The sequence below is a fragment of the Bos indicus x Bos taurus genome, chromosome 22 (genome assembly GCF_003369695.1).
Source record: "Bos indicus x Bos taurus breed Angus x Brahman F1 hybrid chromosome 22, Bos_hybrid_MaternalHap_v2.0, whole genome shotgun sequence".
In the NCBI taxonomy this organism is placed as follows: domain Eukaryota; kingdom Metazoa; phylum Chordata; class Mammalia; order Artiodactyla; family Bovidae; genus Bos; species Bos indicus x Bos taurus.
The window spans coordinates 7,938,424-7,952,481 of record NC_040097.1 but is presented as its reverse complement, the minus strand read 5'-3'; the positions used below and the strand labels follow the sequence as shown (position 1 = coordinate 7,952,481).

The window sequence follows — 14,058 nt, the reverse complement described above, 5'->3', positions numbered from 1 at the left end:
GATATACTTTAGCTGAGCTGCCAGCATATGGAGATTTAAAGCAAGAAAATGAAGACCACATGGGACTTCCCTAGTGGTCCAGTGATTAAGACTTCTCGCTTTCACTGTGGGGGGTGTGGGTTTGATCCTAGTCAGGAGAACTAAGATCCTGCATGTCTGAATGGCCAAAACACAGACCACACATGCCAGCAATGGCATGACAACCAAGTTAGACTAAAATTATCCTAATCTTATTGAGTGGTTCGATGTGAACGTGTTTTTGAATAAGCCAATTAAATTCATGTGAAGAAAACATAGTATTAGATCAATTAATTTATGAACCTTATACTATTGACTATTTACAATATTTTTATTGCTGCAGATAGGTGCATTTCTCTTATTAAAAGAAAACAAGAGAAAGGATTACATGATCTGTTTCTTAGGAGAAATGTCGAGCAACAGTACTGTGCAAATGTTGAAAGTATTGGGTTGGCCAAAAGTTCATTTGAGTTTTTCCATAAGATGTTATCAAAAAGCCTGAGTGAACTTTTTGGTCAACCCAGTATGACTATAAAAATCATCACCCACCCCCACCTTGTGTGCTTAGAATTTCAAATATTGGGATTTCAAAATTGGAAGATAATAATATGGAAATAAAGTAAGCTGCATAGAGCTTTGATGTTAGATAATTCCATCTTTAGACGTGCTGGGAATAATATTCTGGCTCCCATGAAGAGAGGACTATCTCGGCTAATAATTTCCACTCAGCACTGGAGAAGGATCCCCAGGTGAATCCCCTCACAGGTGGGGGAAACAATAGTATGGGATATGTATGGTGTAGCAGAGGGACTAAGGGATTTGCACTGGCTTGTCCTGGCAGAATAACCTCAGTGCTTTGTATCCTCTGGTGTCAGTGCAGCTCTTGGCCAACGTTAGCCTGCTTTTCTGTCTCATCTGGATTGTTGCGTAGTCTCAGCTTTGTTTCCACTTTCTGCTTCCATTCTTCCCTGAGCCTGAAAACAGAAACAAAATATACACAAATGGAGTGTTCCTCTCCATGACTTTTGGTTCAGGGAAGCTCCTGTCCCTTTTATTCTGAAGGTGTTTTAAGTATGCTTGTGTGTGCATGTGTGTGTTTGGGCTTGAAAAGGTATGCAGAGGACTTGCAAATTTAAATATATACATATTTGAAATCTCATTTCTATTTGAGCCCTGGTGGCTCAGATGGTAAAGCATCTGCCTACAATGTGGGAGACCCGGGTTCAATCCCTGGGTTGGGAAGATACCCTGGAGAAGGAAATGGCAACCCACTCCAGTACTCTTGCCTGGAAAATCCCACAGACAGAGGAGCCTGGTAGGCTACAGTCCATGGGGTCGCAAAGAGTTGGACACGACTGAGTGACTTCACTTTCTTTCTTTCTATTTGAGTACTATTTTAGTCTTAATTTCTAAAATTTCCTTTGAAAGTGCAATATCTTTAAAGTTTAAGAGGGGGGAAAAGCCCTGCCAATCTAGAATTGTTTACCCAGCAAAGCTATCTTTCAAAAACCAGAGGTGATATAAAGTTGTATTCATATGATTGCAAGGTTCTTACCCTCTACAGGAAATGATATATCACTTGAAGGCAGACTGTGATAAGTATATAAATCCTAAAGCAAACACTAGAATAACACAGAGAGATATAGCTAAAAAGCCAATAGAGGAGATAAAATGGCTAGCATACACATGCCCCATAGCCCCTGGCTACACAGTAGCTGTGGTCTTAGTGCACAGACAGCAACTGAACTGTTCCCCCTGTGGGAACAGACAAGCTGGCCTGTCCTTTCCTGTGGCCTGTAGGTGACTCCCTGCAGTCATCAAGAGGCTGTATGTGTGAGGGTGGTGAAGTGCCACTGTTTCCAGAGACAGCAACCCAGGTCTGCTCATATGAGTCACTGCTCTCCACTCGACTTGCTTGGCTAGAACAGGGTTGCATACCAGAGGGCCAAGAGCCTCCCAGAACCGTGCAGGACATCCTGTGTCATTATCCAAATGAGCACTGACCATTAACTGGTCATTGTCTCCTTTGTTTGATTGTTATTCATGGATACATCTGTTGACACACTCCACAAATTTAGTGTAACCCTCACACACTAGAAATGGTGACAGAGAGGAGAGATTTTTCTGGTTATAAAGATGAGAGCTGTGTACACTTGTTAACTTGGAAGAATTTCTTAAATTACTGCCCATAACCACAGATGGTGGCAGGACCACATTCAGGGAAAATTAAAATAATTGCATCCTCTAGGACTGGCATTTTTCTGGGGAAATTAATTTTGCTTTCAAAAAACACACAAGCGAAGGTCATTATGATGTGTCTATGTAGGTTTATGAATTATAACAGAGTACCCTCTGGTGGGGCATGTTGCTGGTGGGAGAGGCTGTGTGGCGGAGTTTTGCTGTGAACCTAAAACCACCCTAAAAATCAAAGTTTATTTTTAAAAATTAATAATAAAAAAGTAGACAAGGCACGTACTTTCTCAGTGCACTTCTTCCCAGGCGATGTTCTTCTGATTCTCGATAGTAAGTCTGTTTGCCAATTTCCCTTTCCCAGAAGCGTTTGAGCTCGTGACAGGTGTTCCGGCAGAAGACCTCCCGGCGGACGTACTGATTGTTCATCCCCTGAAAAAGTAAATATCGACTGAACCCCCACAGAACATGCTCCCTTGTACTCTGGAAGGTACAGACCTTGCTGTTTAACTCCCGAGGGAGACCTCAATCAGGCACAAAACCTCGTGATAGGGACACACTGGTTTATTTATGAGATCCAGGGATGTGACTGCAGAAGCTCCCCGCTGAAGCATGTCACAAGTGAAGTGAAAGTCGCTCAGTCCAACTCTTTGCGACCCCATAGACTATAGTCCATGGAATTCTCCAGGCTAGAATACTGGCGTGCGTAGCCTTTCCCTTCTCCAGGGGATCTTCCCAACCCAGGGATCAAACCCAGGTCTCCCACATTGCAGGAGGATTCTTTAACAGCTGAGCCACAAGGGAAGCCCCAAAATACTGGAGTGGGTAGCCTAGACCCTTCTCCAGCATCTGACAAATACCTCTGTCCTTCCTTCCGCCTCACAAATGAATGACTTCTCAGCTTTTTATCAGCAGGAAGTATGAGCCAGGCATTTTATGCTATTGGTCCCTTTAGTTATCGTATCTCCATGAGTCAATATCCCCTTCCTCATTTTCTAGGAGAGACATTTGAGAAGTGATTAAATTTGCTCGAGGTCTCATGGCTGTAACAGGCAGAAGGCAGGCTGCACACCTCTGAACATTTTCAGGCTCTTTACTAAAGAGATGTGTCACAGAAAATAGTCCCAACATCTGACACAACAGAGCGAGCAGCTCGGTGTGCACGTGCATGTGTATACATGCACATGTGTGTATATGCACACGTGTGTGTGGAATCATACATGTCAGATACTCAATAATGCTCACTTTTTACATGAAGAGACCACTGCCCAACTCCCAGACCTCGGTGGGTCCAGCAGACAGGTCAAAACAGGGGCTGAGGGGTGAGAGTGGGTGCAGGGAAAGGAGTTAACGGGCAACTGGAAGTGTCCAGGGAGGCAGAGGCACGGGTGACGGAGGCATTCTGAAGAGGTCAACTCCACGTGGTGAACGAAAGTGAGGGGTGTCAGTGGAGCTGCCCAGGCCATGCCTGTGCAGACAGGCAACCAGAGAAAGAGGGTTGTGCAGGGCAACCCTGAGCAATGCTGGACAGAGTTTGAGTTGTTTGGGCACCAACATCCAAGGGAACTCCTGAAGGGGTGTGTGGATACTCGGTCTGGAATCAGCATGAAGTTCTGGATCACAGCTCTCCCAGAGGGACGGGCAAGGACCCTAGGGCAGGATGGAAGCGAGACAGGTTTGAAACCAGACGTTTACTCCAGACCTATCAGCTTGATGCACCTTCTCTTTGCCAATAATTCTCCAGGTCTCAGTCTCCTCATCTTTAAAATTTCTCTGAAGATTAAATTTGATCATAAATGTAAAAGTGTTTTGCAGTTTATGAATTCTGATCTAAATATAGCCTTTTGTAATTCTAAAACCTCAAATTGTACAGGATATAGGACAATAATTAGCAGTAAGTAATCATCACAACCTCCCCCAACTTTTTTTATAGACATGAAATAATTATACTTCTCTTTTCTTTCTGAATCAGTGTCTGTTGACCTTCACTGAACTTGGAGTCATTTGGGCAGCTTTACAAAAAATGGATGCCAGGGATTCCTCCTTAAGGAGTCTAATTTCATCAGCCTTGAAAATGTACTGGGTGTCAGGATTTTTACAAGTTCCTCCTGTGATTCTAACCTGCAAGTCAAGGTGAGAACTCAGTCTTTGATCCTGTCCTCTTGTGTGTTGGTCATGTCTGTGTCCAGAGCTGGCTCCAGGGAGGCTAAGGTAGTGAAGGCTGGACCTAGGTATGTCTCAGCAACAGCTGTCTTTCAGGGTAGACACTATTTTGCAGGTAAGGAAGTTGAGTAGCAATCTGACCTTATCAAGGTCATATAGCTGGTAAGTGGGGCAGCTGTCATACTCAGGGGCCAGGCCCCATCCCCTGCCCCAATTGTTCCCTAAGAAGGAGGAGAGTGATTTTCTTATCTCCTGGAAATGCTCAGTGATCTCACAATTTCCTGGCGAAAGAGCAGAGATCCAACTGACTTTGCAGAAAGCTCCCAGAGCTTTTAGGAAATAAGATTATCCTATGTTTTATTTAAATATATTAAAGGGTGTACTGGTGCTCAATAAATATTTGTTGGATTGAATAAATGCCTCCCACCTCCAAGTTATCTTTATCCTGAAGGTCTGGCCAGGAAGTGGCAGTGGTTCCTGTGGCAGTGCTTCAGGCATTGAGGGCCAGTCTGTGGGGCCAGTGAGGGGCACCCTGAGGTCACCTGGCCTGGTCTGAGGGCCTCAGGGTGCTTCCTAAGGGTAGGGACATGCAGGATGAGTGGGTAGGAGTGCCCAGGGTGTAGGAAGTGGACTCTGCAGAGACCTGGGGTGAGAGCCCTGCAGAAACAGAGGGACAGAAGCAGATGGGGTGGGTGGCCTGGTAATGTTTTTGGGTTGTGGAAATGTTTTATATCTTGTTTCTCATCATGGTGACACAGCTGTATACAATGCTGAAACTTATCAAACTGTACACCTAAAGCAGGTGAATTTTATTACACTTAAGTTATGTCTCAATAAATAGAGAAAAATTGTCTTCTATCTTTGGACTAGAGATTCATCCAAGTTCCCCAGTTCTAACCTCCTTGGAGATTCAGCATCTCATTGTTAGGATTTAGCCCATCCCCTCACAGATAATACACATTTCCAGGAACATTTGTGTTTTCTCGCTTCTGAAATAAGGACAACTACTCTAGCTTGCAGAAAGGTGACAAGGAAGATATCAATAGTCAGAAAGTCCTTTGAAAATGTGGAAGATTGTCTTCAATGAATAAGTGACTATTCATCTGTATCTGTTCAACAGTGCCAACAATGCCATCCACCAGACTGCATTCCCAGGTGGCACAGTGGTAATCTCCCTGCCAATGCAGGAGATGTAAGAGATACAGTTTCAATCCCTGGGTCAGGAAGATCCCCTGGAGGAGGAAATAAGGCAACCCATTCCAATATTCTTGCCTGAAAAATTCCACTAACAGAGGAGCCTGGCAGGCCACAGGTCTTGGGGTCGCAAAGAGTCAGATGTGACTGAACGACTGAGCAGATAGCACAAAGCATTCCTGTTGAGAGACTCAATAGTATTCCTTCCAGTCAATCACCACCAACTCAGAAAAGCCATAACTTCAATGACAATTATAAACTTTACCTCACAAAATTAATGCATGCTTAAAGAGAACAGCAGCATGTAACACCTTCATAGAATTCAGTTAAACAAAGCGTGTTGAATTTTTCACCATCCGTGAGGCATCAGTACTGCCCCAGGGGCTGATTGATCTTAGTGAGTCAGCTGAGACAAAGGCACATTTGCCCATTGCTAACTGCTGTGCCAATCATTTAACTTCCCAAGTCTCTGGTTACTCAGAGTATTAAACCCACATTGAGGGATGTGAGAGTTATCTTCATAAGAATCCTATGACTCTCGGCTAGTTGTGGTTCACTGTGTCCCAGCTGACCAAGGAAACTCCAATACATACACATTGCTGAGCTTGGCAGCAGCAATGGAATGGACCAGCAGCAGGGCCTGCAGAGATGCAAAACCCACCAGCTCTGATAGGAGGAGCTGTGGTCCCACTGGGTGGAGTAGACCCTCACTACTTTTTTCTCTGTCTTCTCAGCATGCTTTATTGACTATGCCAAAGCCTTTGTGTGGATCACAACAAACTGTGGAAAATTCTTAAGAGATGGGAGTAGCAGACCATCTGACCTGCCTCCTGAGAAATCTGTATGCAGGTCAAGAAGCAACAGTTAGAACTGGATGTGGAACAACCAACTGATTTCAAATCAGGAAAGGTGTACGTCAAGGCTGTATATTGTCACCGTGCTTATTTAACTTATATGCAGAGTACTTCATGAGAAACGCTGGGCTGGAGGAAGCACAAGCTGGAATCAAGATTCTCGGGAGAAATATCAACCTCAGATATGCAGATGACACCACCCTTATGGCAGAAAGTGAAGAAGAACTAAAGATCCTCTTGATGAAAGTGAAAGAGGAGAGTTGGCTTAAAGCTCAACATTCAGAAAACTAAGATCATGGCATCTGGTCCCACCACTTCATGGCAAATAGATGGGGAAACAGTGGAAAAAGTCAGTCAGTCAGTCAGTCAGTCAGTTTAGTTGCTCAGTCATGTCCAACTCTTTGCGACCCCATGAATCGCAGCACGCCAGGCCTCCCTGTCCATTAACAGGCTTTATTTTTGGGGGCTCCAAAATCACTGTAGATGGTGACTGTAACCATGAAATTAAAAGACACTTGCTCCTTGGAAGGAAAGTTATGACCAACCTAGACAGCATATTAAAAAGCAGAGACATTACTTTGCCAACAAAGGTCTGTCTAGTCAAAGCTATGGTTTTTCCAGTAGTCATGTATGGATGTGAGAGTTGGACTATAAAGAAAGCTGAGCACTGAAGAATTGATGCTTTTGAACTGTGGTGTTGGAGAAGACTCTTCAGAGTCCCTTGGACTGCAAGGAGATCCAAACAGTCCATCCTAAAGGAGGTCAGTCCTGGGTGTTCATTGGAAGGACTGATGTTGAAGCTGAAACTCCAATACTTTGGCCACCTGATGCGAAGAGCTGACTCATTGGAAAAGACCCTGTTGCTGGGAAAGATTGAAGGCAGGAGGAGAAGGGGACGACAGAGGATGAGATGGCTGGATGGCATTACTGACTCAATGGACATGAGTTTGAGTAAACTCTGGGAGTTGGGCGATCAACAGGGAAGGCTGGTGTGCTCCAGTCCATGGGGTCGCAGAGAGTCAGACACAACTGAGCGACTGAACTGAACTGATAGAAAATCATCACAGATATAAAAATACTGAGCAGCAGCAGCTGCCAACTAGATCTAAGTGTAATTTATTGGATCTCTATCCAATGATGACAGAATATAGATTCTTTTCAAGTGCACATGAGTCAAGTCACAAAATAATTCCTAAAACTAGTAGGTGAGTTTAGCAAAGATGCAGGATATCAGTTCAATACACACAAATTAGTGTATGCTACCAATGGGCAATTGGAAATTGAAATTAAAGAGATAATACCATTTACAATAATGCCCCCCAATTAAATACTTAGGTATAAATCTAACAAAATGTGTACAAAATGTTGTTGCTAAAAACTGCAAAATGCTAATGAATAAAATAAAAATTTAATAAATGGAGAGACATATCATGTTAATGGATTAGAAGATAGCATAGCAGAGATATTAGTTCTCCAAAAATAAATCTATAGATTTATTGCAATTCTAGCAAAAATCCAAACTGTATTTTTAAAAATAATTAAAGGCAAAATAATTCTAAAACTTATACGGAAAAGCAAAAGGACTAAAGTAACTAAAGCACTTTTGAAAATGAGGAGTAAAGTTGAAGAAATTATACTACCTAATGTTAAGTCTTACTGTAAAGCTATAGTAATGTAGATGTGTGATTTCAGCAAAAAAAAAAAAAACAACAAAAAGCACATCAAAGACATGTCTTGACAAATAGTGTTGGAACAACAGGATACCAATATGCCAAAAAAAAAGAAAAAAACAAACCCAAAAAATCCTCTAAGGCCCACACCATGTATAAAAATTAACTTATTATAGATTTAATATAAAATGTAAACCTATAAAACTCTTATAGAGAAAATCTAGTTTTGTGTGTGTGTGTGTGTGTGTGTGACTTGGGGCTAGGTAAAGAATTCTTAGATATGACATAAAAAGTACACTCCATGAAAGAAAAAAAATTCAATAAATTGGGCTTCATCAAAATTAGAAAGTTTTGCTCTCCAAAAAAGAATGAAAAGATGAGATACAAATTGAGAAGAAAATATTTGCAAATCATGTCTATGACAAAAGATTTGTGTCCAGAGTATATGAAGAACTCTCAAAACTCAACAGTATGAAAACAAGCAACCTAAGTAAAAGACGGGAAAACCACTTTATCAGACACTTCACCAAAGAGAATGAATAGATAACAAGTAAACATTAAAAGATGTTGAACATCATTAGCCACTAGGAAATTACAAATTAAGTAAAAAGTGCAGAGATACTATTATATCCTTATAAGAATGGCCAAAATAAAAATTAACATATTGACAATATCAAGTGCTAGAGAGGAGAGGGGTGGAGCAATTGGAACTGTCAATGTATGACTTGTCAAATTAAACATATTCCCACCATATGACCCAGGATTCCATTCCTAGGTATTTAGCCTAGAGAAATGCAAACCTCGGCTTCCCAGGTGACTCAGTGGTAAAGAATCCACCTGCCAATGTAGAAGAAGCAAGTTCAATCCCTGGGTTGGGAAGCTCCCCTGGAGAAGGAAATGGCAACCCACTCTGATATTCTTGCCTGGGAAATCCCATGGACAGAGGAGCCTGGCTGGCTACAGTCTATGGGGTCGCAAAAAAGTCAGACACAACTTAGCAACTCACCAATCAACAACAATGAATGCAAGCTAATGTTCTAGCAAAGTCTGTACACCTAACCACAGTTCTATTTTTCATGCCAAAAAGGGGAGACAACCAACAGTCTTTGAATGTGTGAATAACTGTTGAACATCTGAAGGATGAAATACTGTGCAGTAATAAAAAAGAATCCTGTTGATATTTTCAATAACTTGGATGAACCTCAGAGGCATTCATGTTGAGTGGAAGAAGCCAGTCTCAATAAACTATATACCCTTTATGATTCCAGCTGTGAAGAGATACCCCACATCCAAGGTAAGAGAAAACCAAATAAGAGGTTGGCACTGAGAGAGGGCATCAGAGGGCTGACAGACGAAAACCACAATCACAGACAACTAGCCAATCTGATCACACGGACCACAGCCTGTCTAACTCGATGAAACTAAGCCATGCCGTGTGGGGCCACCCAAGATGGGCGGGTCATGGTGGAGAGGTCTGACAGAATGTGGTCCACTGGAGAAGGGAATGGCAAACCACTTCAGTATTCTTGCCTCGAGAACCCCATGAACAGTATGAAAAGACAAAAAGATAGAACACTGAAAGATGAACTCCCCAGGTCAGTAGGTGCCCAATATGCTGCTGGAGATCAGTGGAGAAATAAGTCCAAAAAGAATGAAGGGATGGAGCCAAAGCAAAAACAATACCCAGTTGTGGATGTGACTGGTGATAGAAGCAAGGTCCGATGCTGTAAAGAGCAATATTGCATAGGAACCTGGAATGTTAGGTCCATGAATCAAGGCAAATTGGAAGTGGTCAAACAGGAGATGACAAGAATGAACATCAACATTCTAGGAATCAGCGAACTAAGATGGACTGGAATGGGTGAATTTAACTCAGACGACCATTATATCTACTACTGTGGGCAGGAATCCCTGAGAAGAAATGGAGTAGCCATCATGGTCAACAAAAGAGTCTGAAATGCAGTACTTGGATGCAATCTCAAAAACGACAGAATAATCTGTTTGTTTCCAAGGCAAACCATTCAATATCACGGTAATCCAAGTCTATGCCCCGACCAGTAACACTGAAGAAGCTGAAGTTGAACAGTTCTATGAAGACCTACAAGACCTTTTAGAACTAACACCCAAAAAAGATGTCCTTTTCATTATAGGGGACTGGAATGCAAAAGTAGGAAGTCAAGAAATACCTGGAGTAACAGGCAAATTTGGCCTTGGAGTATGGAATGAAGCAGGGCGAAGGCTAATAGAGTTCTGCCAAGAGAACGCATTGGTCATAGAAAACACCCTCTTCCAACAACAGAAGAGAAGACTCTACACATGGACATCACCAGATGGCCAACACCGAAATCAGATTGATTATATTCTTTGCAGCCAAAGATGGAGAAGCTCTATACAGTCAGCAAAAATAAGATCAGGAGCTGACTGTGGCTCAGATCATGAATTCCTTATTGCCAAATACAGACTGAAATTGAAGAAAGTGGAGAAAACCACTAGACCACTCAAAGGAAAGTGAAAGTGAAGTCGCTCAGTCGTGTCCGACTCTTTGCGACCCCATGGCCGGTAACCTACCAGGCTCCGCGGTCCATGGGATTTTCCGTGCAAGAATACTGGAGTGGGCTGCCATTTCCTTCTCCAGGGGATCTTCCCAACCCAGGGACCGAACCTGGGTCTCCTGCATTGCAGACAGACGCTTTACTGTCTGAGCCACTGACCTAAATCAAATCCCTTATGACTATACAGTAGAAGTGAGAAATAGATTTAAGGGACTAGATCTGATAGATAGAGTGCCTGGTGAACTATGGACAGAGGTTCCTGACATTGTACTGGAGACAGGAATCAAGACCATCCCCAAGAAAAAGAAATGCAAAAAAGCAAAATGGCTGTCGAGGAGGCCTTACAAATAGCTGTGAAAAGAAGGGAAGCAAAAAGAAAAGGGGAAAAGGAAAGATATACCCATTTGAATGCAGAGTTCCAAAGAATAGCAAGGAGAGATAAGAAAGCCTTCCTCAGTGATCAATGCAAAGAAATAGGGGAAAACAATAGAATGGGAAAGACTAGAGATCTCTTCAAGAAAATCAGAGATATCAAGGGAACATTTTATGCAAAGATGGGCTCAATAAAGGACAGAAATGGTAGGGTCTTAACAGAAGCAAAAGATATTAAGAAGAGGTGGCAAGAATACACAGAAGAACTGTACAAAAAAGATCTTCATGACCCAGATAATCACGATGGTGTGATCAGTCACCTAGAGCCACACATCCTGGAATTTGAAGTCAAGTGGACCTTAGGAAGCATCACTACAAAGCTAATGGAGGTGATGGAATTCCAGTTGAGCTCTTTCAAATCCTGAAAGATGATGCTGTGAAAGTGCTGCACTCAATATGTCAGCAAATTTGGAAAACTCAGCAGTGACCACAGGACTGGAAAAGGTCAGTTTTCATTCCAATCCCTAAGAAAGGCAATGCCAAAGAATGTTCAAACTACTGCACAATTACACTCATCTCACACACTAGTAAAGTAATGCTTAAAATTCTCCAAGCCAGGCTTCAGCAATACATGAACTGTGAACTTCCAGATGCTCAAGCTGGTTTCAGAAAAGGCAGAAGAACCAGAGATCAAATTTCTAGCATCCATTGGATCATTGAAAAAGCAAGAGAGTTCCAGAAAAACATGTATTTCTGCTTTATTGACTATACCAAAGCCTTTGACTGTGTGGATCACAATAAACTGTAGAAAATTCTGAAAGAGATGGGAATGCCAGACCACCTGACCTGCCTCCTGAGAAACCTGTATGCAGGTCAGGAAGCAACAGTTAGAACTGGACATGGAACAACAGACTGGTTCCAGATAGGAAAAGGAGTACGTCAAGGCTGTATATTGTCACCCTGCTTATTTAACTTATATGCAGAGTACATCATGAGAAATGCTGGGCTGGAGGAAGCACAAGCTGGAATAAAGATTGCCAGGAGAAATATCAATAACCTCAGATATGCAGATGACATCACCCTTATGGCAGAAAGTGAAGAGGAACTCAAAAGCCTCTTGATGAAAGTGAAAGAGGAGAGTGAAAAAGTTGGCTCAAAGCTCAACATTCAGAAAACTAAAATCATGGCATCCAGTCCCATCACTTCATGGCAAATAGATGGGGAAACAGTGGAAACAGTGGCTGACTTTATTTTTCTGGGCTCCAAAATCATTGCAGATGGTGATTGCAGCCATGAAATTAAAAGACGCTTACTCCTTGGAAGGAAAGCTATGACCAACCTAGACAGCATATTAAAAAGCAAAGACATTACTTTGCCAACAAAGGTTCGTCTAGTCAAGGCTATGGTTTTTCCAGTGGTCATGAATGGATGTGAGAGTTGGACTATAAAGAAAGCTGAGCACCAAAGAATTGACGCTTTTGAACTGTGGTGTTGGAGAAGACTCTTGAGAGTCCCTTGGACTGCCAGGAGATCAAACCAGTCCATTCTAAAGGAGATCAGTCCTGGGTGTTCATTGGAAGGACTGACGTTGAAGCTGAAACTCCAATACTTTGGCCACCTGATGCAAAGAGCTGACTCGTTGGAAAAAACCCTGATGCTGGGAAATATTGAAGGCAGGAGGAGAAGGGGACGACAGAGGATGAGATGGTTGGATGGCATCTGGACATGGGTTTGGGTGGACTCTGGGAGTTGGTGATGGACAGCAAGGCCTGGCGTGCTGCGGTTCATGAGGTCGCAAAGAGTCAGACATGACTGAGCGAATGAACTGATATGACATTCTCTAAAAAACAAGCCTATAATAACTGCTTTCGGTTAGAGATAGGGGGAGAGCATAACTTCAAAGCCAGAGCTGAAGAAATTAGGGGTGGGGGTGATGGAATTATTCTGTATCCCAACTGTGGTGGTGGTTCCACAGAGCTGAATATGTGATAAATTCTTAGAAAACACAGAAGAGTCATTTTGCTCTATGTTAACATACAAATCAAAATTTAAAAATAGAACAGAACTGTTTTTGATTTTTCACTGATTTGATAAGATGCAGTCATTGAAAAGTCTAAAGATTATTTACAATCCCTGAAACACCACAGAACCATCTCAGTTGTTGTGTGGACCAGCTGCACCAGTATCACCGAGGAGTTGTTATGAAGGCAGAGTTTATCAAGACCAAAATCCGAATCAAAATCTGCATTTTAACCTGATCCCCAGATGATTCACGCACATAGGAAAGTTTAAGAAGCTCAGCTTCAGAATTACAAAGACCAGAGTTTAGTACATCTTCTTAAGCATCAGTCTTCTGAGGAGCCCGCTGTAGCTGAGCATCTCTATTTGAAAGGATGTTGATTCCTCTGAGGTTTAGCATCTCCCCCTCAATATGCACTGTTTTTGTTTACAGGAAATCATCTTATCAGAGCCTTGTTAAATGAACACTGGAACAGATTTCTGGTTCTCTCACAGAGCTGTTTTGATTGCATTACTTAAATATATAAACTTGATATGGAAAAGTCCTGTTGAGATTTCTAAGCAGTGGAATTCCACCATTCCCAAACAGGTGTAAGGTGAGAATTCAGAGGGAAAGATGAACCTCAGTGGCTGAAAAAGACAGGGTTACAAGAACTCTCTCCGTTCACTCCCCCCTGAGAAGGGCAAGATGAACTTCCATCCCATGTACACTCAAGTTCAACATCCTTTACCTTTGTGATGAATCTGCTGCTGTCTTGATACGGTGTCAAGGAGGGTGAGTATTGCAGCTAGGGTTTGCAGCAGCTCCGGTCTGGTCCTGAAACCTCAGGGCATCAACCCTTTATATGTGGAGGGGAGGTGTTTCAGAAACGACTCAGCCTTTCAAGGTTACAGGCACCAAATTAGTAGCAGAATCACAGAGATATCATTCCAGGCACATGATGACCTCTTTCCTGGTGAAAAATAGCCCCCATCGCCTGTTCCCCCTACCAACCTCAGGGCAGGTAAGCTTCTGCTCTGGCAGGC

General features: G+C 42.6%; 1 protein-coding gene across 1 annotated transcript; it reads right to left on the bottom strand.

Annotated features, from left to right (window-relative positions):
• Nucleotides 1-330: 330 nt before the first annotated feature.
• On the bottom strand, nt 331-13,848 carry FAM240A (family with sequence similarity 240 member A). The gene is made up of 3 exons (XM_027523280.1): nt 13,764-13,848; nt 2,495-2,640; nt 331-992 (listed from the first exon to the last, which is right to left on the bottom strand). The coding sequence occupies exons 2-3, from the start codon at nt 2,635-2,637 to the stop codon at nt 890-892; spliced, it is 246 nt and encodes an 81-aa protein (XP_027379081.1). The 5' UTR covers nt 2,638-2,640; nt 13,764-13,848; the 3' UTR covers nt 331-889.
• Between the last annotated feature and the right edge of the window lie 210 nt (nt 13,849-14,058).

Bases quoted from the DNA above. Each gene is read 5' to 3' on its own strand.
- FAM240A (XM_027523280.1), bottom strand. From the start codon at position 2,637: ATGAACAATCAGTACGTCCGCCGGGAGGTCTTCTGCCGGAACACCTGT. The intron at 993-2,494 runs GTACGTGCCTTG...TTCTGTTTTCAG, and splicing joins GGAAGAAGTGCACTGAGAAA to GCTCAGGGAAGAATGGAAGC.